This window comes from Hippoglossus hippoglossus, chromosome 12, assembly GCF_009819705.1.
Source record: "Hippoglossus hippoglossus isolate fHipHip1 chromosome 12, fHipHip1.pri, whole genome shotgun sequence".
In the NCBI taxonomy this organism is placed as follows: Eukaryota; Metazoa; Chordata; class Actinopteri; order Pleuronectiformes; family Pleuronectidae; genus Hippoglossus; species Hippoglossus hippoglossus.
The window spans coordinates 8,070,392-8,096,309 of record NC_047162.1 but is presented as its reverse complement, the minus strand read 5'-3'; the positions used below and the strand labels follow the sequence as shown (position 1 = coordinate 8,096,309).

General features: G+C 41.5%; 3 protein-coding genes across 7 annotated transcripts in view; 2 read left to right on the top strand and 1 right to left on the bottom strand.

Moving 5' to 3' along the window:
- Positions 1-1,029: 1,029 nt before the first annotated feature.
- gng10 (guanine nucleotide binding protein (G protein), gamma 10) lies at positions 1,030-2,391 on the bottom strand. Of its 2 annotated transcripts, none has more exons than XM_034603030.1 (3): positions 2,145-2,391; positions 1,244-1,404; positions 1,030-1,180 (listed from the first exon to the last, which is right to left on the bottom strand). In XM_034603030.1, exons 1-2 carry the CDS (start codon positions 2,223-2,225, stop codon positions 1,279-1,281), a joined length of 207 nt encoding a protein of 68 aa, XP_034458921.1. In that variant the 5' UTR covers positions 2,226-2,391; the 3' UTR covers positions 1,030-1,180; positions 1,244-1,278. The 2 variants fall into 2 exon arrangements, with proteins under 2 accessions (XP_034458921.1, XP_034458920.1); XM_034603029.1 differs by having other exon boundaries at positions 1,277-1,404; positions 2,145-2,376.
- An 859-nt stretch (positions 2,392-3,250) lies between these two features.
- nxnl2 (nucleoredoxin like 2) lies at positions 3,251-6,149 on the top strand. 3 transcript variants are annotated; one of them, XR_004615713.1, is made up of 3 exons: positions 3,251-3,983; positions 5,390-5,703; positions 5,754-6,149. XR_004615713.1 is itself a non-coding variant. In XM_034603028.1 (3 exons), exons 2-3 carry the CDS (start codon positions 3,682-3,684, stop codon positions 5,556-5,558), a joined length of 471 nt encoding a protein of 156 aa, XP_034458919.1. In that variant the 5' UTR covers positions 3,371-3,487; positions 3,603-3,681; the 3' UTR covers positions 5,559-6,149. The 3 variants fall into 3 exon arrangements, 2 of the variants coding, with proteins under 2 accessions (XP_034458918.1, XP_034458919.1); XM_034603028.1 differs by having other exon boundaries at positions 3,371-3,487; positions 3,603-3,983; positions 5,390-6,149; XM_034603027.1 differs by having other exon boundaries at positions 5,390-6,149.
- Positions 6,150-9,897: 3,748 nt separating this feature from the next.
- The window catches only part of csgalnact1a (chondroitin sulfate N-acetylgalactosaminyltransferase 1a), a 36,499-nt gene continuing 20,478 nt past the window's right edge, over positions 9,898-25,918 (top strand). Inside the window, exons 1-2 of one of the 2 annotated variants that reach the window (XM_034603020.1) lie at positions 9,898-10,057; positions 23,278-24,570. In XM_034603020.1, coding sequence (XP_034458911.1) covers positions 23,763-24,570 — 808 coding nt within the window. In that variant the 5' untranslated portion in view covers positions 9,898-10,057; positions 23,278-23,762. Of the gene's footprint in view, positions 10,058-10,768; positions 10,940-23,277; positions 24,571-25,918 lie in introns of those variants that run through there. The other variant, XM_034603021.1, reaches the window with a different exon arrangement.

The window sequence follows — 25,918 nt, the reverse complement described above, 5'->3', positions numbered from 1 at the left end:
GCACTATTTAAAACCATTTAAAAGAAAAATACTTCTAATAAATGTACGATGCTTATCTTAGGTTTTCAGTATCTTCAGATAAACTGTTGACATTCTAAATTCAAATTTAAAGATAAATACTATCAAGAATATGTTAAATCATAAAAACATTACTGTATCTTAAATATTTAAACCAAAGCACAGCTTAAGTAAAAGTTTTAATATTTGTTTTTAAGTTTTATTCTATGCTATAATAACATTAAAGATACATTTGACATAGCAAATTATGTTCTTCTTTCTGCAAACGTTCAATTTTAGATCACATTTCTGCTTCCAAAAGGAGGAACATCCCATGTCCTTGGTGTGCTGTATTTTTTTTAAAGGGTTTGTAGGCAAGGAGGCACTAAAGTGGGAAAACTATTGAGACTCGTCCAGAGATCATGTTCTGAGAAGAAAAGGAAGTGACAAAGTAGAGAGCCTCCCCGTGACTGGCTAGACGTCTTTTAGGCTGATTTAGACAGAATCTAAGACTTTCTTCATCTTCACATGTCTATAAATCAAGATCTGCATTACATAGTACACGCAAAGAAATAAAATAATCAGGCACTGACTTAAATAACTATAAACACTAAAGCATAATTGCCAACAAGATATATATATATGCAATTTCTACACCATGATAATTCTTATTGTAGAGCCTTGGACTTAAGCATAAGAGTATAAACACGTCCAAAAAGCTGTAAGGTTGAGAGACTGAGTGGGACATAACTCTGTTCAGAGTGTCTTTGCAGTTCGAGACAGGAAACTCTGTTTCCTCTCTCTAGCCGAGCTCCTAACTTAGACTGGACGTCAGGAAGCTCCGACACAGAGAGATTCCAGGGTGTAATTTAGAGCCTGCCTATAAACATCCGCTTAATCGCTCTTTGGCTCCTCTGTCCACTGTGTAAAGCAACGATCCAACTAATACAGCCTTCAAAAGGTGTTACAATAGAGACTATGAAGTACATAATGCACTGTTATATGTTAAGAAATGGAATGACAGTACAGTGATGTGGTAAAACAAGACATTTATTTGAAAATAATCAAAAAAACCATGTGTTTTCTCTTCGAAAACATTAAAATATAGTCGAAAAATGGCCTAAAAAACAAAACATGATCTTCAGTGGGTGAGATGCCACAGACGTTTCCACTTCTTCTTCCTCTGCAAAAAAAATGCAAAACGTTTGACTCTTTATTTTAAAGTCAGTCATAGGTGTTTACTCACAAATAAAGGCAGTAAACTTTCGTGGTCTCTGACCTTCACACGACAGCACAGGAGCGTGGCTCTCTGAAGGGGTTGCTGCCTGTGGGGACTCCGACCAGCAGGGCGTCTTTGCCCGCGTTCTGCAGACAGTACTGCTGCAGCTCTGCAGCCGCCTGGGACACCTGGGAACATGTTTGGTTTTATGGTATCACTTTCTGATGAGTCACCCTTTTTTTAAAGGTTTTACATGCATTAATTGATGTATTTATTAATAAGTCATTCGCTCACACTTTATCGATCAGTTAACAGCCAGTGATCATAATTACTTTTGGGTTGGCGCGTTGCAGAAAATGCCCCTGCAACAAACTTTCTTTATATTTTCAGCTCTTCAATTCACGATTTTATCACTTACCTTCTAGAAAAGAGCTGCACATCATCTGGACCAAAGTCCCTTCAACTGTCATCTTGATGGATTACTGTAAGTTTTACTTTTACTAATGTATAAATGCAATGTTTGTTAGAAAATGAGAAACTTAATACTTGAAGACATGATGATGTATTAGTGAGAAACTCCTTACAGTTTATTAGCATCTCACTAATAATGAGGGGTCTCCATAATGAACTACGACGTAAAAAGACAAAGAAAGTTTGATACTTGAGGAAGATTTTCCACAACACGACAACCCAAATATGATAGGTGGTCCACTAACTGAAAGAAATGACCATGCTCATACAAAATCTATATTTTGTATAAAATACAAAACATCCTACTGTAATTCGTGACATCTTATTTCCATTGGTCATATTTAAAGAATACAGTATAAGAAATGGTGAAAAGTAGGTTATTTAACCCTGAACTGTAACGCTCTTTAAATATTCAATCATCTTTTTCCATTCTCAGTTAAATGTCTCTTTTCTTTACCTTGATTCGTTCCACACTGGCCTCAAGCTTCAGTTGTTCCACCAGCCGTCGCATGTTGGATAAATTGGAATTAGAGGTCATGTTGTTGAGAAATTGTTTTTGGAAAGAAGAATTCCTTGTTATAAAAAAAGTCCCTTCAGTCTTTCAACGCAGCAGTTGACTCAAATAATGGGCAGAGAAAGCTGGACGAGAATAGAGCGGCTGGGTTTCCTTCCAAATGACCTCAGTCCTTCACTTCGACAGAGACAAGGAAGCACACTGGCTTCCTCGTGCACTTCACACACACACTTTGAAATGGCCTTTCTAAATGAAGTGAAATAAAACTGTAAACTGCTTTCAAATATTTAAGACCCCATAACAAGAATTCAGATACATCTGTTTTGTATATATTTGATGTAATTTTATTAGTGAGCTTTTTTCTTTTTTTTTATAGCAATGCATACTTCTAAATACACTCTGTCCTCCGGCACCAAATATATGTCACATGAAAATGTGCAGCTCAGTGTGTGTGGGTTTACGTTATGGAAGAAATGTAGGCCTATACATGCATCATACTTCATTCTTAACTAGTCTGCATACTTTTCATCACATGCAGATATTTAACACCTTGAGAAATGACGCATCAGTTTTTATTTTTGAACTTCACATTGTTTTTATTGATAATTTATCAGTGATAACAGTGACTTGATAACTTGTTTATATGCTATTGTATGAAGTGCTGTGCTTAAATTTCAATTATTTTTGATTCATGTGTTTTGTATGTTTTTTTTATTTATTGTGTTTATTCATGTTCCTTTTGTTTTGCTTTCTTCATGAATATTGTTATTGTACATCAGTATATGTGTTTAGGGTATATTTTACACATATTACACAGCCTGAAATGTTTGCTGTGTTGTCAACATGGATGTATTTTAAGCTCTCTTATATACAGTCTATGATCATAAGACATTATTATGAAGTTATGGTTATTGAAACTATAGAAAACCAAACTGCGCATGCGCCAGTGTGCTACTTGAAAGTTCAGCGTCGGCAAAACGTCGCAAAACGTTTGTTCTCAGGGAAACTGTGTTTGTTGACACGCTGTTGTGTTACGTTGTCACATTGTGTGTTTTTTCCATCACACTGAGGTTCAGACACACACATGTTTTTGTCTCTGACTCACGAGAGAAAACGTAACTCACCGCGCGTCCCCCTCTGGAATCACGTCGCACAACCCGGAAGTCCAACCCGGAAGTGTTGTGATGTTGAACGTGTGTCTCCTCCCTGACAACCACGTGCTCGACGGACCACAACAGTGTTTTCTCGCGTCCTCATTGGTCCACAGGTGATTACGGGGATCGGATGTAAGTGGATTTCACAGAGAGGTGAAGGTTTAAGGAAAGTGGGTCAGACTTCTTCAGAGAAGCAGCACTTCCTCCTCCTCCTCCTCCTCTTCTTCTTCTTCTACCGGCAAACAAGGCGGAGGTGTTGACCAGAATGAGTTAAACTAAAGTTGGGAGTCTTGCTGTGAGGAGTGTGACCTGAGGCGGGGGCAGACATGGTGGAGGTGTTCACCGGGAGGACCCTCCTCAACAAGGACGGGGACTTCGTGGACCCGGAGGAGGCGCTGAGGAACAAAGTGGTGGGGATCTACTTCTCTGCCGGGTGGTGTCCGCCCTGTCGGGACTTCACCCCCGTCCTGTGCGACTTCTACACGGAGCTGGTGGAGGAGGGCGAACCTCCGGCACAGTTTGAGATCGTGTTCGTCTCCTCCGACAAGTCCAGCGATGACATGGTGGAATATTATCACGACATGCACGGGGACTGGCTGGCTCTGCCCTGGACGGACGAGTACAAACAGTCAGTATTGCAATGGAAGGCAATGAGTTTAACTTTAAACCTCCCACAAACAGGACTCTCTCTCACTCTATCTTATTAGGATTTACCACTGAGTGTCTATACTGAGAATTAGGCTGTGCTCCAGATTATGTGAAATGCTCGTGAGGGTCACCCTGTCAGGGATTAGGTTTATCCGAGGACACAAACTTCATCTAAAGCTGATTTATAGTCTGATCTATTCAATGATCATCTCATGCTTTATTTTATGTTATATATTCTTGTCTTTGAATTAAAACTAAGCAATAATCATCACAATATAATTTCCCAATTCCAATCAATGGCAATATAAACATTTTTTGTCTTTCAAGTAGAGTTAGGAAATAAAACGATATTAATGATAATCACAATATAATTGTCATCATAGCAATAACAAATTATTATGCTTATGTATCGTGTAAGCACATTGTATCGTATAACACACAGTCTAATTGATGTACCTCTGAATTGTAAAATGTTTTGCTGTCTTGTTATTCTCTGCCCTTTGAGAAACTTTCCCTCAGGAGAAAAGAAAGTCTTGAAACCTTAAAATAAATAATAATGTAACATTTATCGTGTTAATTATCGATATCGATATTGTACTGCTTATTGTCATACGTGTAAATCAGTCAATCAATAGATCAAGTATCTCTGGTGGACGGAACTTTTCACCTTTTAAAGTAAAAACAGAAATACCACAATTCAAAGTGTCATAGAAGTGCACACGTTAAATGTGCTTAAAGTTTTAAAAACACTCGTTATGAAGGCAACATTGCCCCTTGTCAGTGTCATGACATCAAGTATCATGGTCTCAGATCAGTCTTCAACTGATTCATCTTATTATGGATTAATCTGCTGATTATTTTCTCAATTACTTAAAAGGAAATCTCAGAGTCAGAGTTCCTGAGTATAATTAGAATTCTTCAGAAGTCTTGTTTTGTCTGACCAACAGTCCAAAACTTAAGGTAATCAGATGAAAATCATATTTGACAAAGAGAGGCAGTAAATCCTAATATTTAAGAAGAAGCTGAAATGTTTACAGTTCTAAAAGTGAATGAATCCATGAATCAGCATTAAAAAGAGTTGATGATTAATTCCTCATTAATCAACAACTCAATTAATTAGCTAATTGTTGATGATCTTTCTTTGGGAAGCAAGCGGTATTTTAATCCTATAGCAGGTCAAAGTGAAGCCAATGTTATTCTCTATATACCTCAGATTTGTACATAAGTACTACAAATACAGTACTTTAAGTACTGAGTAAATACAATTAAACTTTTTGTTCCATCCCCTTCAAGCATATATGTATCTTAAAAGAAGCAGAGCAGTAGAGTTCTTCCATGTGTATCTTTTAAAAATAAACCTTTGTCTCTGTCTCTGTTTTCTCTCAGTGAGTTGAAGCAGCGCTACACGATCACGGCGGTGCCCAAACTGGTGATCGTGAAGGAGAACGGTGACGTGATCACGGAAAAGGGCAGGAAACAGATCAGGGACCGGGGCCTGGCCTGCTTCGGGTCCTGGCTGGACGCTGCAGAGGTCTTTCAGAACTTTAAGGGTTAGGGAACGACTTCACGTTAAGCAACCGCAGCGAGACCTGAGCGAAACCAAAGTGAAGACTTCCTGTGTCAGGGGCAAAAGGGATAGGAATGATCCAGAAGCAAAAATCAGTTTAATTTAGATTTCTCTCTCTTTTTTGCTTTTTCTGGTTAAATATTGGACACTTAAACTCTTAAGCACTGTACAATCCTTCAAAAGGAAAGATTGAACTCCTCACAAGTCATGATTAGATCTTTCTGTTTCTTTTTAACCAAACATCCTATGCATTTAAGAGAAATCTCAGGCTTTTCTGTCGTGGGTCTTTAGGAAATCTGTTCTTTATTGTTAATAATAGAAGCCAGCTACAGTACTTTTGCAGTTCGTTAAAAAGGATATTGAACTTATGTTCTTTATAAGCTATTGCACTAATTGAACATACAGCTGAATCCCACCTGCAGTGAATAGACACCTTCTCTTCAGAGAGCTTGCCTTTGTATGTTTCCAAAAGTTTGACTTGTAGTTCTACATTGAGCTGCCTGTATATTTTTTATATCCTGTTTTTTTATGAGTTGCTAAGAATGTTAATTGTTAAAATATACATATATATTCTGTGAATTTTTTGGTACCGATTCATTTGTATTGTCTGCATCTAACAATGTGGTCGTTGTGTACATCCCACACTTTACAAGCGGAGTAATTCCCCTTTGCCTCGTTAAAATGCAGAAAAAGCCCACAGGACATTGTTTCCAACGTGCTGGCACATCCACGTCCTTGGTCCTAATTGCCTTTCTCTCTTGTGCAGGCTGACACTGCTGTTATCACTTTGTACATAAAAACAACATCCAACATGTGTGACGACATTATAATGATCCAGCTCAGGCCGACGTCTCCAGCTCGTTCCGCTTTGTTTTATTGGAAGCTGCAGGTTTTTCAGAAGAACACCAGGTCGAGCCCCGAGGCTTCGTTCATTTACGTCTTGCTTCATCAGAGGCATGTCTCCGAGGGCTGTGCAGAGAAAGAGCTTCACATCTCGCAGAATTATGTGACACAACTCCTGAAGGTGAAAGAGACGGAAAATGAGGAACAAAACAAAATTGGCGTCTTAGAGACACAACAACTGCACTTCAAAGTAGACATCTATCATCCAGTTGAAAGCAAACTTCGCTGATCCACAGCAGTGAACAACATATTCCCTCTGGTGTGCCTCTTTTCAGATTTATGAAGGTTGCTGTTTCATTTTCTACCACACGGGGTCACTATGCATTCATATTTGAAATCAATAAAGTGTCAACTTCTCTTGATTTTACCTGCATTGAGATCAGTTTACCCTACGTCTCTCACACACTACACCTGATGTCTACATAGTGTTATTACACGTCAGCAAACACATCACCAGTAGTTTGATCGATTTGACGTTTGATCATTTATTCTAGAGGCTCATGATGATGTGGTTTCTCACCCAATTTAAATCCCCCACTCTGCTCCAGGCTACTGTTATTAAACAGTTTGAGTTTCTGCAGCATGATGTATGTGCACTGTGATACTAATACTACACTGTTTTTATTGGCCCACTTAACTGTAAAATCCATGCATGGATTAGTGAGCGGGCCAATGTGGCACAGGCCCAGAGGCCCCCGAGGGATCAGAGCCTCAGCATGAAGTGGCTGTTATCATTTCCTGTTGGAAAGTCAATCAAATGACCACAGATAGATGTGAAACAACATAAGGATGACGACAAGGAGGCAAAGAAGAACCACACAGCAGCTGCAAAGAGACGCAAAATGTTTGGATTCAAATAACATGAAAAATAACAAACATGACAACCTGAACTTTCTTTTGGATTGGCTGCATCTCGGCCATGAGTCAAAGAGGCTCATGACAACTACAGAGAGCGAAAGCAACTATACAGACAAATGCAGAGACACAAAACAACAACAGAGACAATGTAACCACAAAAATGACTATATTGCGGCAAAATGATCCAAACCATGACTGTAGAGAGACAGAACCAGCCACACAAAGGAAAAAACAAAACTACAAGAGGATGCAAACGGCTGCAAAGACACACAAAAGGTTTGTAGCTGGAAGAAATGGAAAACAACCACAAACACTGAATAAATTACCTGAAAGTCACTTTCAGTCTGGATTTCTTGACTCTGTTAGGTTTAGGTTGAGGTTGAGGTTGAGGTTAAGGTTAAGGTTAAGCAAGTTGTAACTATGATTAAAGTTGGAGTAAGTCTCCAGGAAATTACAATAAGTAAATGTAATGTCCTCTGAAGTCTTATGGAGACACACCTGTGTGTGTGTGTGTGTGCGTGCATGTGCATGTGCATGCAAAAAAACTTAACAGCACATTTTCACCAGCCTTGGTGGAATCATTACTTTGGAGGGCTTCCCCTGGTAGGTCAAAGGCCAAGGGCAACAGTGATATGGTCTCAAAAAACTGCTTAACCAAGTTAATTTGGGGGCCTTAAGACTCGACTGGGGGCCGATATGGTCTAATGTGCAACTTAACTTAATGTGCAACTTCAACACGTGTGATGTTAAAACCTGAAACCTTTATTTTGAAGTTGAGAGACATCTTATGTTCAGTAGTTACATCAAAGTTCCAAACACATTAATGCATCAAAAATTGAAACTCAATAATATGATATACAGCCTATATTGAGCAAAGATTCAAGCTACAAAATTCAGCAGCTATAGGCTATTAACTACAACTAAGAGATCTGATCACATCGATCACACCTATTGTATTATTTTTGCTGTGGCTCCCAGTTGGTTTCAGGATTGATTTAAACTGAAATTTAAATTATGATAATTATTATCATATTGCTGTTGAATAGGCCATTCTGCAGAGTGAATACTCCCGGCATCATATTTATGATGATGCATTTATTGTTTATCTTTTAACTTTAACTTTCAACATTCTGGACTGTTGCTGCTTCTTTCACTTGTGTGACTGAAACAGTTCTCCCTGGCTTCATCACACAGACATTACATGTGATGTCTCCTCAGCTCCACTTGATATTTGCCTCCTGCCTGATTGAGAGCCACGGGGCCTCAGATGAGTGGAAATGAAGACGGATCTTTATGTGGACTTCACATTGGGAGTCAGTCAGGACTTCTGTCCGGCTGCACCAATGAAAGGCAGCAGTGTTTCCTGCTGCTTTAACGGTGTCTTGAAGCAACTAACAAGGCCGTCTTTATGTGAGGGCAGGCGGGGAGGGAGGTGCAGAGCTGGGTGGACCGGCGGACCTGCACGGAGGGAGCGCCAGTCAAGCTCAACATGGTAGCGACAGAGTTTCCGCTCAAAACCGTCAAAATAAAACAACGCTGCAGATCATTTGATGGACGGCTTCAAAGGCATATTCTACATCTAAGCAATCTAGTTTTAATCATTATCCACGATCATCTGCCACAACGATCAAGATCAACAATCATGATCCACAATCACGGCTAGGATATAAATGAAGAATAATGATCTATTACATATTAAAGGGATAGTTCACAGAAAAAGGAAAACGCACTCATTATCTCTTCACCACTATCCCGATGGGCGTCGGTGGGCGAAGGGTTTGAGTCCACAAAACACTTTTGAAGTTTCAGGGGTAAACAGCGTTGCAGCCAAATCCAAAACAATTGAAGTAAATGGAGACCGATGCGTCAAACTTAAAAAAAGGAAAAACTAGGAAAAACCATAAAATGCCTTCATCCTGCTCCTGTGGTTTCATCCAAGTGTCTGTAAACCCAGACATTTGAATTTTACTCAAAACTGCATAATTACACATTTTTGGGTGAACTGTCCCTTTAAGCGGTTGCTATTTGGGTCTTGGGGAAGGACAACTAACTTCATTTATCAGGTTCATTTTTGACGATGTTTTCCAGGTCAGCCATGAACCAAGAAAGATTCCTTCACAGTTTTAAGCCAGATTAAATACAGCGTGCAGCGCTGCACCTCCCAAAGCCCAAATAAGTCAATACAATTTCTGAAAATGTGAATACTACTGTTCAGCCTTGAGACCTACTTTTATATTTCGTATGGTTTTATTTATTTATTTGACACTGCAGGTTTTATCTAAATTGATGATTCAAATAAATTGATTTAATTAAAATCAATGAATTAATAGTTTCAGCATTAAGGTTATGTTGTACTGGACAGAATGTTAGGTCTGTAAATGGCCTATATCCACTGCCCTCATGTTGGAAACACCTCCACATATAATATTTAACCATCACGTAAATAATAAACAATAAATTCACACAGTTTGAGTTTATTACTAAGCTACAACTACTGATGACTTTTATTTTGAAGGCAGCCCCCCCTCATGTTCCGGAGGTGCTCGGCCGGTCTCCGGTCAGCTTCACGGTGCTCGGTGGTACACACGCTCACGCTGCTCCCCGCGCTCTGTGAGCTGTGGACCGGCGGAGGGCTGCAGGACGGGACCGGGGACCGGGACCGCAGCGCCGGGACAAGAACTAAACCTCCACCCGGGATGGACTGAAGCAAGGCCCGCTGAAGACAGGTGAGCTGACCGGGTGAGAGGGATCACACTGGAGGTATATGACAGATGTAGCTATGCCAATACAACCATCAAATATGAATTCTAATAACAAATTCTAATATCTTAACAGGGTGCTTGTTGTAAGTTGTCACTCAATTAAAACTTTAACCTAATTATAAGTGATATTGATCTACTTTTAATGAGGCGTCATGAATGAATTAACTATCAATTGGAATTAAATTAAGTTGAATTCTTCCCATACACACTGACCATAAAAGCAAACACTGGCAAAAATATATCATCTTCTGTTGTCTGTGTTTAAGTGTTCTCCTATTTACCTAAATTGATTGTTTTCAAACTAATCAATGGATTGGTGGCAAGTCGTCTATAATATAGATGAGATGATATTGTTAAGAGCAGCCGCCTTGTCAACACGTGAGTCACCTGAAAGCAAATGATATGGAGGAATTAGAGGGGGAAAAAATCCACCCACAGCCTTTAGAAGTGGTTCCACATAATAAAATGACATGTACTCAGTGAAAGTGGCGGCTTCACTTTGCACACCTCACTCACATGCACAGCCAGTACACACAGCATACTGAGAGAGGGAGAGAGAGAGAGAGAGAGAGAGAGAGAGAGAGAGAGAGGGAGAGAGAGAGAGAGAGAGAGAGAGAGAGAGAGAGAGAGAGAGAGAGCAGATCTCTATCAGGGAAACAGCTCTAATCCTGTTTAGTGCCCTCACTAACAGGCACCCAGCACCCTGAAATATTTGGCCTGCGAGTGGGCCGACTTGTTTTTCTCATATTGGAACAATGAAAGTGGAGATTATGTGGGATTTCAGGTTGTTTAGCAAGGCAGCCTTTGGAGAGTGTGTACACTACAGCGCACTGTAATTATCTCAGGGTAAACGACTGAGCCTTCGTCCCTCTGCGGCTGATAAACTGGAGATAGAATGATGTGATACGTGAGGACATATATGTGCTCCTGGTGCCTGGAAGTGTGAGTTGCCCTCTTTAAGATGCTCCGTATATGTGATCTATACTGTGTGTGTGTGTGTGTGTGTGTGTGTGTGTGTGTGTGTGTGTGTGTCAGGGGCGTTCACAGACGTTTTGAGGGGCCATTGCTCTGACCTGAAAAAAGGCACCCCTCCCCCCAACTCCATGCTAGCGTAACACATGCTAACACATTAGTGCAGAGAGGCTATAGTTCCCTGTAAAGCGATACGGTTTTGCATCTTGAGCCGATTGCAAACCACAATGTTTAAACTTTGAAATTAAACAAAAATAATGTCGGCTTGGGACAGTGTCCCATGACAAGGGGCATAAGTAATTGTTTTGTTTTGTTTTGTATCTAAATATATTATTACTGGACGATATCGCGATTTCATTTGGTCCAACTTTAGCAACTATTAGGCTACTCATATTTATGCGGCCAAAATACTAATAGAGCATTATTTTCTCCAGGCTCAGTCAAAGATGGCCGTGCATGTCCATGGTGTGTGTTAAGTGCACGTCAATAGCTGTTTTCAGACATGACCTGAATTGGGTCCGGAGTTTACCCAGGCTTTCACACATGCACAACACAGTTGGAGGTTCCCAGAGTCAGATTCTTCCAACTTTCTGCTGACTTTATACAAGGAGGCCGGGCGGAGAACGTCTGCAGATAATCCGGAGCCTCTCACTCTGACTTCTGCGCTCACACACGCCCCTCCTCTGGAGAACACGCAGAGGATCTGCGGAGTTCAGTGCATGTCTGAAAGCAGCGTATGAGTCTGGGATCGTGTGTGTGCTACACTCCACATGCATTCTCATGTTTCACGGATCAGATGACAGAATCTTTCAGGACATTTACCCAGTGACATTTCAATGGCTGTGATGTAACGTCCCTGCAGCGTATTGACAAATTACCCCTGATGATGTTACAGTTGGCTTTGCTCATTTGGATGAAGCCACTTTATAGAACTCTATTAAATCAAATGGTTTGCCACTGAAGGGTAGATCGCCTCGAGGGCTGGCTGTCGATTTCACTCACGCAAACCGGCGTTAAAGTGTCAACGGCAGAAGGTGGAGCGGGTTCAGGCTGCAGTTGTTGCTGTAAACATCACAAAAGCCAAAACCACAAGCCTCTCTTTACCGTCGCATGTAATGAAATAACCGCTGTGTGGTGGTTTACTGTCCGGTGAGAAGAGGGAAGTAACGAGCTCGGGCATTTGTGCAGGATGAATTGAAATCAACCTCTGTTACACTCACAGAGCAGGAGCCGCGAAAGGTGAGGATGTGCAGAGAGACGAACAGATGTTGTTGTATTGTATGTTATCAGACACTCGTAATTGCTCGCTTGTAAAATCAGACTCAGGAACTGTGAGGCATGTGAAGGGAGTGTCTTTCTGTACAGAATAAGATTTATTGTACTGCACCATGATTATACAGACGTTAGCAGCAGAATGTCCTGTCAGAGCAGACAACCACCACTACATTACACTACAATGTGATGTTATTATAGTTTTGGTTTTTGGAAGAAACCAGTGTTTTGGTGTGGATCACAGATTTTTCTTTTGACCACCAAACATTCAAATCAAGGGTTTGTCGTTCCCGCTCCTCATTCTGGATTGAAATCAGAGTGACTAGGGATTCTTTAGATTTGATTATCAAAGCATGGTGAGATGGGCTATGAACAAACAATCTGATTCTGTCTCGTCTCTTATCAGAATCAGAATCAGAATCAGAAATACTTTATTAATCCCAGGGGGAAATTGTGTTTGTTACAATAGCTCCATGCAAGAATAGAAATATAAGCTTATAAAGATTTACAAAATATATAAAATAAAATGAAATATGAAATATGAAATATGAAATATGTACAATATGTGCGTTCTGTACATTGAGTATTTAGTATAAGCATGGATATGTCAGATATTGCTGGACAGTGTGTATCCTGATTTATCTGTGATTGGATTAAAATCTAATATATTGAATGTATAACCTGACTGACACTGGCTATACTGTATATTGGCCAATAGTCTTTTTCGACATGGTACAACATTAGCATCTAGTTGGAGTCAATTAACAAATGTAAGCCAATTTTCAATGTCCTTATTGCAATGTTTTGGTCTCCACCAGTTCCCATCAATATTTGGCACTACATTTATTTAATGCTTCATTGTTTTCACCATTTCTGGACCTAATATATTATATATTGGCCAATGGTCGTCTTTTTTTCCCATGGTGCAACATAGCATCTATTTGCACTGATGTTTCTTGGTGTTGGTGGTCTGTCACCTGATATTGTAGCTATGCTTTGTTCTCCACCAATGCCCAAGAATATGTGTCTCTTTATCTACCAGCTGCTTCATTGGGTTCACCGTTTTTTAGGTTAATATACAGTATTATATATTGGCCAATGGTTTTTGACATGGTAAAACAGTAGCATTTATTTGGAGTCACTTGACAAATGTAAGTCCAATATTCATTGTCCTTGTATCTATGTTTTGGTCTCCACCAGTTCTCAAGAATATTTGGCTCTTTATCAACCAGTTCGTTCACCAACTAGTTGGCTGTTTGTTGCTGGGCAGGTAGTTTACAGCGGATTTTAAAGGCAAGTTTGCTGAAAACAACCTGGGGCACAGGAACAGTTGAGAGTGTAGGGAACTGCAGTGGGAGATCAAGTCTTTTTATCTACTGTTGATGTAAAAAAAAAAAAAAAAATCTATCCATCCGTCCATCCATCTGTCTGGGCCACTGACCCACTTTCCCCATGGGGACCATTAAAATTTCATCCACACTATCTAACCTAACGTCGAAGACATGGAACACTTTGAGGACCAACGGACAGAAAGGGAGAAGGGGGAGGAGGGGTGAGTGGCAAACAGGACGCTTGTAGAGTAAGTAGAGGGGTGTAGTGTTTGGTAGTGTTTTTTATTTTTTTTTAGGGGCCTTCCAGATGGCATGTTGACAGGAAGGTTCCGGAGAAACCGGCCCCTAATGAATGGGAGGGAGAATCACCTGAGGGGACAAGAGACATCAAAGAAAGTCTTCTCTTCCTCTCTCTCTCACTCTCTTTCCTCTCCTCCCTCACGCTCACTCCCTGCTCTTATTTTTCTCCTCACCCTATGTGTCTAATCTAACTGCTTAGTCTCTCCCCTCAAGTAATCTGTGGGCACTCTCACTGCCTCCTTTTTTTCACACTAATTCTTAAAACGTATATATCTTAATGAATCTCTCCTCTCCTCCTCGTTTTCATCTCCAAAGGACATTCCTCATTTTTACAGCGTGGCAGCCGGGGGGGCAGGTTCAGACAGATCTGTCTGTGAGGAAGCCCTCAACATTCACGGAGGCCAACGTAAATGCATTAAACGCCCTTGACCTTAACCTTACGAGACTGCGGGGAGACATGGATAGAGAGACGTAGACGTGGAAAGGAGTTTGGACATGAGGAGTTGTGTGGCTCGTCAGGTTGTTTGCAGTGAGAGAGTGGATGTGTATGGGAGGGGAGGGTTAGGGAGGAGGGGTACTGTTTAAAAGATTAATGCATCCATGCACTCATCCGTAAACATGTTGGACTTAATGGATGTGTAGGGGGGGGAGAGAGTACACATTTAAAGAGAAGGCAGAATTTGGCTTTTTATTAAAGGACAAATCCACAATTTTAACATCCATTTATATTGCTTTTTTACACTTAAATGACTTGTGGAATCCCTCTGCGGTTAAACTCAAGTCTGAATGATACATTTTTCTCTATTATTCTCGTGACGTAATGTGTTGAAAGCAGTTTAAATTGATCGACCTCCTTCCCGCTCCTCATTCTGACTGCTTCTCAGTCTGCGAGTGCAGATGTGTAATGTCTTTGTCAAGTGTGAGGAAAATGCCCCCTGACGGTGTCATGAGAGGTTATCTCAGTGCGTTTTAAATAGACCTCACATTTTAAACAATAACCCTGTGTTGTACGTCGGGGGAGTTGGAGTAACAGTTATCTGAGCGTTTATCAAGTACGGACGGTCGAACAAAGAGTCACTTTAAACATTTCTTTTCAGGGGTCGACATGTCGGCGTGTCATTGCAGAGAGAACACAGGTGTGTTTAAAAAGTGTAAGGAAGGCTGCGTTCCGCTCAGGGAGGGAGGGAGTGAAGGAAGGAGGGAGAGAGGGGAGGAGGAAGAGAAGGGAGGAGGGAGTGAAGGGAGGAGGGAGAGAAGGGATTGTGGTTTCAGACTCCTGTGACTGCAAAATACAGGCTCACTGGAATTTGATATGTAATGCAATTAAACTGTTGTTGAATTTATAGTTACATGTGCATTTCCTGCTGTGACAAGTCAAAGTGTCTGCTGTAAAAAAAAATAGGTCTACTGTTTCCTTAGGGTGGAAAGGAGGATTAAGTGTTTTTGGAGATACAGGGGACTAAAAGTCATTTATACTTGATACAAGGAGTTAAAGAGTTAAGTTAAGATTTGTAGCTCAGCATCAGATTCTTGCATTGATTGCACCAAAGATGTGTCTTAAGTTATCTGGTCATGTCATGAATTACATTCACAGTAACTATGTTTATATTCTTTCATTTACTCTGTGATATAAAGCACGTCCCTCCATCAATCCTACACCTGATTGTGGTGTTCGTATTGTCGAAATATTAAAGAAAAGAGGAAGTAAATCAATCCATAATTCAATCATTCAAATTGTATTTGTATAACCCAAGAGTAAGGAAAAAACGAGCAGAGAAAACAAACGTAAAGACCTCAGAGGGAGCCAGATGTGAGGGATCCTCCTCATGGGACTGACAGAAGGGCAATAGATGCATCGTGTAGCAGAGCACATCAAGTGGAAGTGGTCTGATAACATAAACAATCTATTTATCATAATTTATTGGATCCTCCGCTTAATCCACATCTGCACCTCAATTTGATGGGTTCTCCCCGGGCTCGGGCCCCATCGCTCCACCAAGGAAATCAGTTTGGTAGTTCTGGCGTAATCCAGGTAGCATATAAACCAACAGACAAACAGACAAACAGATACGGATGATTCCATGCGGTCGCAGAATTACCGTTGTTACATTCACTTGAGCAGTGATCATGGTGAACAGTGGCTTCTGCAGTAAATGGTTTTCTTTATTTGTGTGTTAGTTAAAATGATACGATAAAGACACATAATCTTCTTTTGAAACAACCTGCAGACGACAGAAGCAGTCCATGCTGACCAGTTACAGTTTTCACTCATTGCTCCATTAGCTCCCATAGCCCCAACATGTACTTTGGACACATCGGTGCTGTGAAAAGCTGTAAAAACAAATGTGCACCAATAATTCTTTTACTTTTTTAAGATATTTTGGGCACTATGGCCTTCATTGATGACTGGATCACTCCTTTAAATGGATAAACTCTGCATTTATCGTTATGAACCGCTGACAAGACTCATTGCAGAATTAATGTTCACTGCAAGGGATTACACAACTCAAGCAAGTTTCATGATTCCGTTAATAGATTTTTATACCCTGCAATGGAAAGCAATGGTTTCAAAGGGGGAAAAAAATGTTTTAATCATCTAAACGTCCCGAGCCTGCATTTGAATTTTGGCAGCCACAATGTGAAGTGCAGGTTTTGCAGTTTGAGAGCTGAAATCTGCAAAAACTCTAGTATGACCCTTTAAAGCCGATATACGTTATCTTCTCTGTGGTCTCTCTGCTGCAATCTCTCACTCACACACCCTCATGCGCCCGCAAACACACACTCACACCGTCTCGATTAATGCATCAGCAAATAGCTTCCGTCGTTGATCGTATATTCTGTGTGTTGTCAGTGCATACATTAATCTAGAAGAGGGAGCTTGAACCCCAGCAGAGAGCAAAGACCACCTCCTCTTTCAGTCCGACAGCAGGACCGAGATGCCACGTTTGTTTCGACAAGAGGGTCACGGGGTCGTTTCTCAAACGCCTCAGACATTTAATGGACATTTAAAGGTCGACCTGTGTCGGCTGTGGTACAAACGTACATAACCTGTCACTTGTGTGTGATTTCTGCTGCACCAGTGTGAGGGTCAAACAGAAATGGGGCATTTAGTCCAGAGGAGAAATTGATTCTTTCTGTTTTGCGACAGCAGATTCGTGCCGCTCTTACACTCCTCACTCAATACTACTAATGGACCAGATACAAACACACACACTTATTCCCACATAGACTGAAGTACACACACACACACACGCACGCACGCACGCACGCACGCACGCACGCACACGCCTTGTGGGCAGGAAGCTGCAGCAGGAGGGGAGGAAGTGATTTTGGAGGCTGGAGAGCTCTGCGTTGGAAATATCTCGAGCCACCAAATAAATCACTCTCTTCCCCCTCCATCGTTTTTTCTTCTTAATGACAGGCTGATTATTTATTTCATCTCTCTGTCTCTGACCCTTCCCCACTCTCCTCCCTGCACCTCTGTCTCCACTTCTAGCAGAGAGAATGAAATATGTGATACGCCTGAAAACACATTTATCACTTTTGTCATCTGAGGAAGTCGTATCCTCTGCCTTGTTCCTCTGCTGGTAAACAGGGCTTGACAGTAATTATATTGCATGTAGACGTGTTAGTTCTGTTATGCAAAACAGACTTTTGGTAAATGAAGTTCCATGAGATCTTTGTTAGAGTCTGTGTCAGGGGAACACGGACAGTTAGAGGTTGTAACAAACAGCAGGAAGCTGTTATCAGTTCTCCCAGGCTCCGGGTTAGAGAGGGAAGTCACAGTCCCATACAGAGAGAAAACGGGAACTCTTCAATTTTATGTTGGGTTGAATTTTGTCTGTATTGTTTCTACTGAAAATATGAATGTAGTGTTTGTTGAAGTCAGGGAAGGGTTGTTGTGGCAAGTTGCCACATGAGAGCTTACACAGTATAATGGTGTAATTTCCTCCCAGAGAAACCAGTGACAGTTTGGGTTTACTGGAAATCTCCGGTTCTTGGCTGAAGTTTAAATCTTACATCAGACACAAGTTACGAAAACAACAGACCCACTATCTGCTATTCAGTTGATATGGTAATCTTGGTTGTTTATTTACACAACCTTCAGTTATAGAGCAGCGCTAGCGTTCATTGCATCTATCCACCATGCATCTATCCACCTGATGAATGGAAGTCTAGTATATATTCTCTGTTAGCTCTGGTTTGGGTCTCCACCAACCCCTGAGCTGAATATCGGCCATATACAGAGGGATAATAACTTTTTTCACTAAAAACAATGCATGAGAGTGAACCAAAACAGTAAAGTTGAACATTGAAAAGCAAAACAATGAGCTATCACATTGTATAAATCCAAGGGGAGCTGCAGATTTGGGTGAAATGATAATAATACTGATCAACTGTGTCAATTGTAAGAGTTAAGGTTACAGCTGCAACATCACAAAGAGTCAACAGCACATGTTAGCATATCTCTGCAGCTGAATGTACGCACACTGTGGTGCTTTGAACTAAATGTTAAAGTCAATATGCTTATGGTTGATCCTGAGGGTGACATGATCATTTCAGTTTGGACCAAAGTTGTGGACTGACCAACTAATAGATCGATGTTTTTTTTTAACATTAACAGTGGATTTAATGACTTTGTGTAATGAAAGTTGGGGACTTCAAACCCATAAAAAGTCAGACCTCATTAACAGCTCTCATACCCCAGTTTTTTAACAGCAGGCAATTGTTTTCAGCAAATTAGCTCTTAAAATCCACTGTGAACTACCTGCCAAGCAACAAACAACAGAATATCTTAGTAAGCAAATAGCTGGTGAAACGTTTGGTCGATAAAGAGCCAAATATTGGGAGTCGGTGGAGACCAATACAGAGCTGCACGGACAATGAATACTGGTCCTTACAAGAAAGTGTCGTCCAGAGATTCAAAACAAATTGCATTACAATTACATACTCAGAGATCAAGTTTATTTCTCAAATGTCCAATGTTCAGATCAGCCCATGTCTTGGTCACAATTCCTTGACAACCGACTCTGAGGAATCCATGTTAAAACAGTTTGTGTTTTGTGTTTATCAGATGACATAGCGCTGTTGACTTCAGAAATCCAGTGTCAGCCCACTTGAGAAAAAGCAGCATCAATTAAAGACACATCATCTGTCAGTCATCGAAAAACAAGTCACTCTGATTTCAATCCAGAATGATGACCACAAATCATAATCTGAATGTTTGGTGGTCAAACTCTTCCACGAACCAAGAATATAATAACAACCAACACCCAATTCTACAATGTGCTATTATGTGTTTGTGCAGAGAGGAGAAATTAGTGGCCCCCACCTCCTTCTTTGAGACACAATGAAAACTGATAAATAGATGGAACAATGTGTAAAAGACACACCTCAAAAAACACTAAAGATAAGCACAGCTACAGTGACAAAGCAGGAAACTGGAGACGCCTGCTCAGACATCTCACCACCAATAAAATCCAGCGTGATTATTGAGCAGCCAGTGTTGCCGTGTTGCAGCCATGCCTATCCCCACGGGGAGTCAAATAACCAGGCCCGAATCAACACATTCATTCAGAGGGTTTGACCGAGAGTCTCTGCTCATAAATCTCCATCAGACCAGTTTTCCTCTCAGCAGTGATGAATCCGTCTCTCATAACTCGACAGCAGGGACTCGCCGCTCCGACACCGAGGATCTTTACTTCTTTTGTGTTTGTGTGACGCGACTGACAGTTGTCTCTAAAAGCAGCGCGTCTCCTCGGCGTCACAGGGGAATGAAAGAGCCGCTGTCAGCTACAGTTGTGCATCATTATGGTTTAAGTGTCAGGTTTAACATCAGTAGTCGAACAGAAAACAGATCAACAGCAATAATCAATCAAATGTTTAAAGTAATACATGAACATATTTTGAAATACATTTATTGTTTTTTTTCTTGCCGAGAGTAAGATGAGAAGATTAATGTCACTTTCATATATAAACATGTACTGAAAATGGAAAAGTGAAACCAGCAGACTGTTAGTTTAGCTTAGCATAAAGAAGCACAGGGGAAACAAAAGATTTAACAAAATCCACAAATCATTTTTCACATATGATTACACATAAAATACTGAACGGATTTCCATGAAACTGTGGGAGACATGGGCCATTTAAGAAGCCGTTCAATTTGGCTGCAGGTCCGGACCAAGGGGTGGATCCAGGAAACATAGTCAGAAAGGGCATTTTACGACTTTTTCTAAATTTATGAGTTTGTGCCATTTGGTTTCGCAAATGGAACCTGGCGGAGGTTTGTGCTCTCCTGAGTGGTTTTCTACTTTTATTTATTTACTTTTTTGCTTTCACATGAGCCACACTGGCTGATTGTCTGCTTGTAGTTGCACAACATCTGTTGCACTTCTGTCCGTCCTGGGAGAGGGATCCATCACACACAGCTCCCTCTGAGGTTTCCAAGTTTTTTTCTTTTCTTATTATTTTCAAAAAAAAAATTTGTTTCAGTAGTTTTTCCTTACTCTTGTCGATGGTTAAGGACAGAGGACGTAGTACCTTCTTAAGGCATAAGAGACAAAGTGATTTGTGAATATGGGCTGCTCAAATAATTAAAATTAATATTTTTCTAAATTTCCAGGCATCTGATAAATGACTATTCAATTAAATGATAATGAAAGCAAGTTAATATGCCTTTTTTATGTTGCGTTACAAAGTGTGTATTTATCTTAAAAGAATGAAAGTTGCCTCAAAGTCATTACAAATTTGGTTGCGGAATATTACAGTTTTTGTGTCATGATAAGGACGTCGCTCAGCTCCTGCTGTGACTGAAAAACATCAGAGGTTTACTGTAGTTGAAATGCAAAGAGGTGCATTTGCTCGCCAGTAAAATGAAAAGGCAAATTGACCTTCACAATGTCAGAGCTAAGTGCTTGCTTTCATTTGAGCGACTGGCTGGTGGTCACTCTCTCTGGCATTAGTTCAAGTGTAGCTGCGTGTGTTACAGGAAGTCATGAGAGTGGAAAAGTCAAAGTCATCGAGGAGAAGCGATGTAATTATTTGAAGGAGGTTCCCAGCATGTGTTCAAAACTAACGAGAGCAGCTCGTGAACCAAACAAAGAAAGTGTGCAATACTTTGTATGAGGGTTAATGGCTACTTAGAATGACACATCACAAGGTTTTTCCTCTAAATGAGGGATGATGCTCCATCGCAGCAGGCATATTTCGCCCTCTAGCACTTACTCAACCGCTCCTCCCCCCCAGCGTCCTCTCACCAAGAGTCGTCAGTGGAGGTCCTGTTGGAGAGACGCCCTGTCTCCCCTGATTCAGCCGTCTGTTGGAGCACAGTCCAGTATTCACTCCTGCCATATACTGATCCTTTCATTAGTCTCGGCTTCTGGCAGCGCTGTAAAAGAGCTGACTGTGTGGGGAGTCAAGAGACCAAGACTGATACACAGAGATACATTTACAGATACGCAGTGTAACTCAAACACGAAACAACTTCCCAGGAAAACACTTTTCTAGTTTTAGATACAAGACAACATCTACCATCTTGTATTTTTGGCTATATTTGTGTATGACATTATGACATATCATCCGTATTTTTGCTTGTGATCCCTGAAAATAAACAGATAAGTTGTGGCCACTCATTACAAATTGCAGCCTTGGGGCGGTCATGGTTAAAGAGTATCTCAACCACAGAGTGATCTTTCTATTTGAAGATAGTTTCACTTGAACAATTTTCAGAGAAATAGAGCGAAAACCTGTACTTAGTAAGAAAAAAACTAATATCAGAAGAAAGACGCTTTAAGTCAGACGGTAGACATGTATATAAAAATAGACAATGAGTCTGTAAAGTTAAGAGTCTGAAACCTGCATAAAAAGAGGTAAGTCTCTGTAAAAGTCTATGAGACTTCTCACTTGACTTATAACATTTTCATCCACAGTTTAGCATCTAGTTCTCTAGTTTCATGTCTTTGTCGATACAGCAGGATCTTCTTTTAGTAAATTGTGGTCCCATTTAGAGGAAAATGAAGAGGACGATGAAGCGCAGTATGCATTGGGGCGTAGATACGGTGTAATTGACAGCTAGCACCGTCCAATGGGTGCAGGTGAAGGTGGTTGCAGTGTCCTCCAGAAAACTGCAACAACCCAGTGCTTTTCTCACTGGGCATGAAATAACCTTAGAGAGAAACTTAATTTTGGAATCCTCTTTGTATCAGTGATTCAAATACCATGTTAAATATAGAAATACCACACTGCAGTTGGATGCCACCAGCGCAGTTTCGGTCTAGATATTTCTTTTCTGGACTCATATGAGGTCACAGTGACCTTTGACCACTGAAATCTAATCAGTTCATGTAAGAGTCCAAGTGACAACTGGTCACAATTTGACGCAGTTCCGTACAGGCAGACTTGAGATTTCATGTTCAAAAGGTTAAAAAACACAATTTGTGAGGTCACCATGACCATGACCTTTGACCTTTGACCACCCAAATCTAATCAATTAATCTGTGATCCTAAGAGAACTTGAGCCAAAATTGAACGGGCTCTCTTGAGGCGTTCATAAGATAATGATACAAAAATTGACTTGTGAGGTCATAATAACCTTGACCCTTGACCTCGAAATCAGTTCATCTTCGTGGCCAACTGAACATTTCTACCAAATGTGAAGAAATATCCTCGTGGCGTTCTTGAGATATCATATTCACAAAAATGGGACAGAGGAACGCACAGAAAACAAAAAAACATAACGCCTCCAGCTGCTGGACATCACTGGAGCAGAGGCATAAACATGCTTCATGATGGATGTAATGGTCTTAAATAGGCGCGGATGTCATTTCAGGTCACTCGAAAAAAACAGACATTGTATCCCAGGACACTCTGTGGTTAGAGAAGTGAAATAAAGAAATGAACAGAGAGCAGTCTGGCAGTCATTCACCACCTGTATATATATATATATATATATATATATATATATATATATATATATATATATATATATATATACTGCAGGTACTATATGTCCTAGTTTCTTTGCTCTGTATCTACTGAACACAAACTCACTACACTTTTTAAAACACACAGCCCTGCACACAGCCTCATATTCAGAGACATCAGTAACAACATTGTTTTCCAGGAGCTGCAGTCCCTGAGGAATGCTTGGTTTGGCGTCGGCTGTTGAACTCTCTGCCATCCTAAACTAACATGTTCAAGCAGTCGTGGCGTGTTCCGAATTTGTTTCACTAGAGATTGGAGTTTGTGGAGGAGAAGATGCTAAGAGTGATTATCTCTCTAACGGCAAACCCCTCTGTCTCTCTCCTTCAGGAAACAACAACATGGAGAAACCCCCGCTGACCTCTGAGGATTCGCTTTCTCATGGAACGTAACATTTTTTCTCAGTGCATCAGAGACGCAGGCGGGCAGACAGGAAGAGGACGTTATGGACTGACTGAGCACATGTGAACAGATGAGTCACGTATGAGTGATAGATGATGTAACAGCGTCTGGGACGCTCCTCTTTCACACCATGGAGATGATTGCTGCAGCAGAGAGGGGAAAAGTGCTTTTTTAGAAGCTTGTGACCTTCATGTATTTATTTTACCAATGACAAAACAAGTTGCAATCTCAGGCGGTGGAGAGGCAATGACCTAATTCAGATTAAATGACCTCATACCGATAAGTAGTCCGCCTCCTCGCCGGGTGATGGAACATAATCACAAATGGACTCTTATCATAGATGCTGGAGTGTGTGAGGTTACTTGATATTCTCCGTGTGGTTGTGTGTGTAGGTTTGTGTGTGGTGAGGTTTGATGCTACATACAGCTATGTTGCGGCGTGGACTTTTAACCTGGGTCTCCCGTGTTGGGGGCGCGCTGGTGCTCCTCTGCTGCTCCCTGTCACTGCTCTACGTGATGACCTGCAGCCCCCCACACTCCGATGACCCGCCGCTGAGTCATGCGTTACCCCGCGCTGGATCAAATCACCCCAGCCTGGGGGGCACAGGACCGGGAGTGGGAGCGGGGGCCGGTGGGACAGGAGGAGCCGGAGTTGGGCCTGCTCAAAGCGGAGGATCAGCGGGTGTCCAGTCGTACCAGGTGCTCCTCCAAGAGCGTGAGGAGCAGCACCGACACCACATCTCCTCCTTGAAGAAAGAGATTGCACAGCTGAAGGAGGCTTTGCAGGAGCGCAGCCAGCAGCTGAAAGGAGTGCAGGAGAGCCTGAAGAGAGGAGGCCCCGCAGAGGGACCGGAAACTGGGGTCGGGTCCCAGGCAGGCGGCCTCGTAGAGACTCAAGGAGCCAAGAGCCAGCAGGCCGATCTCCAGGACTTCCTGAGGAGCCAGCTCTCAAAGGCTGAGGTGACTGCCGGCATCAGGCTGCCCAGCGAGTATGCGGTGGTGCCATTTGAGAGTTTCACGCTGCAGAGGGTGTACCAGCTGGAGATGGGCCTGACGCGTCACCCTGAGGAGAAGCCGGTGAGGAAGGACAAGAGGGAGGAGCTGGGGGACGTGCTGGAGACGGCCCTGCACAGCCTCAACGCACCCCCATCCCAGGACAGCAGGGGCGCAGCAGAGAAGACGCAAAGTAGCAAAGTTTACGCACCATCCGACTTCATAGAAGGTAAGAACACTTCAAATCTCAACCTTGTCGCTTACAACTCTTGACACCAAAATTAGTGGGTGTATGCAGGTTTGTGTGAAAACTCTGGCCAACGCTGGGAATACACTCAGTCTGCACGAAAGTGCAGCGTCAGCGTATAGATCTGTAAACTAAAGAAGATGAGTCGGAGCCATCTACTGGAGAGTCATTTGACCTGGGAGTGAATGTTGATTGTATTCATACCCATTTGCAGACAAAAGCCAGATGTTAATGGTTTTTTTGATCAGTGGAAAAGGGCACGAGAAATATTCATAAAGTATTTATAATCACAATAAATACATTTTAAAGGAATCATAATGTATCTTGCATTAACATTTATATTAATATAACAAGGAATTGTTAATTATAGTACCTGGTAAGTGGGAAAAGGTTGATCCTTAATGTAACATTTTCTGGCAACATTTTTTTCTGCAACAATATCAGATCTTGTGGATACAGCTGCACCTGCAACAGAGTTATTCAATGCTGAGGCACTGGCTGGTCTTGAACTTGAAGTGTGAAAAACACATGTTTATTAAACCTTAACCTGCTTCTGTTGCCTAAATCAAACATACACAGACATGGACTCAATTCTAAAGTCCCATGCTTTGTTCATGCACCATCCACCTCTACCACCCGCTGTGCACCTACTCCAGGGAATGATTTAAGGTGTAATCATTGATTGCCACAGCCAATCAGAGCACACGGGATAACCTCTCTCTCTCTCTCTCTCTCTCTGATAATAACGTAACACTTGACAACACAAGGTAATTGGGAAAAACAAATAAGTCAACATAATTCCTTGGAGACAGTCTTGCAAACCTGAACCTTTCCATATTATGTACTCCATTTCTATTATTGACAATTTTGTTTTCTATCCCAGAATAACTATACCTCAGTTTCTTCTTCTACCTTCAGTTACTGTGAGGTTGTTGTAGGGTTTTTTTTTGGTACACGAATCCCTGGAAGGTCAGAAACAAGTTGGTGTTGTTGTGTACGTGCGCAGCCAGGATATCCTCCTGGACTCAGCTCTGATCACAAGCTCAGGAAATGAACACAGCTGCTCCTCATTCACTGTGGAGCATCTCTTCAAACGTGCTATTATAGTGTGTGTGTGTGTGTGTGTGTGTGTGTGTGTGTGTGTGTTCTCCTCTTGCAAGGTCACCATCCCTCAGTGTGTGAGTGGGTGGAGGTGCACCTGGCTCAGAGGAAATGAGCCACAGGTCACTTACATGGACCCTCTCACATCTACATGAGCCTGTGTGTGGTCTTGTGTGTTCTAAGTGTGTTTACGCGACGGCAATCTTAATAGATGTGCATACATTTGTGC

Coding starts and splice junctions, on each gene's coding strand:
- nxnl2 (XM_034603027.1), top strand. CDS start 3,682: ATGGTGGAGGTGTTCACCGGGAGGACCCTCCTCAACAAGGACGGGGAC. Junction 3,984..5,389: donor TGGACGGACGAGTACAAACA/GTCAGTATTGCA, acceptor GTTTTCTCTCAG/TGAGTTGAAGCAGCGCTACA.
- gng10 (XM_034603030.1), bottom strand. CDS start 2,225: ATGACCTCTAATTCCAATTTATCCAACATGCGACGGCTGGTGGAACAA. Junction 1,405..2,144: donor CCAGTGTGGAACGAATCAAG/GTAAAGAAAAGA, acceptor ACATGTTCCCAG/GTGTCCCAGGCGGCTGCAGA.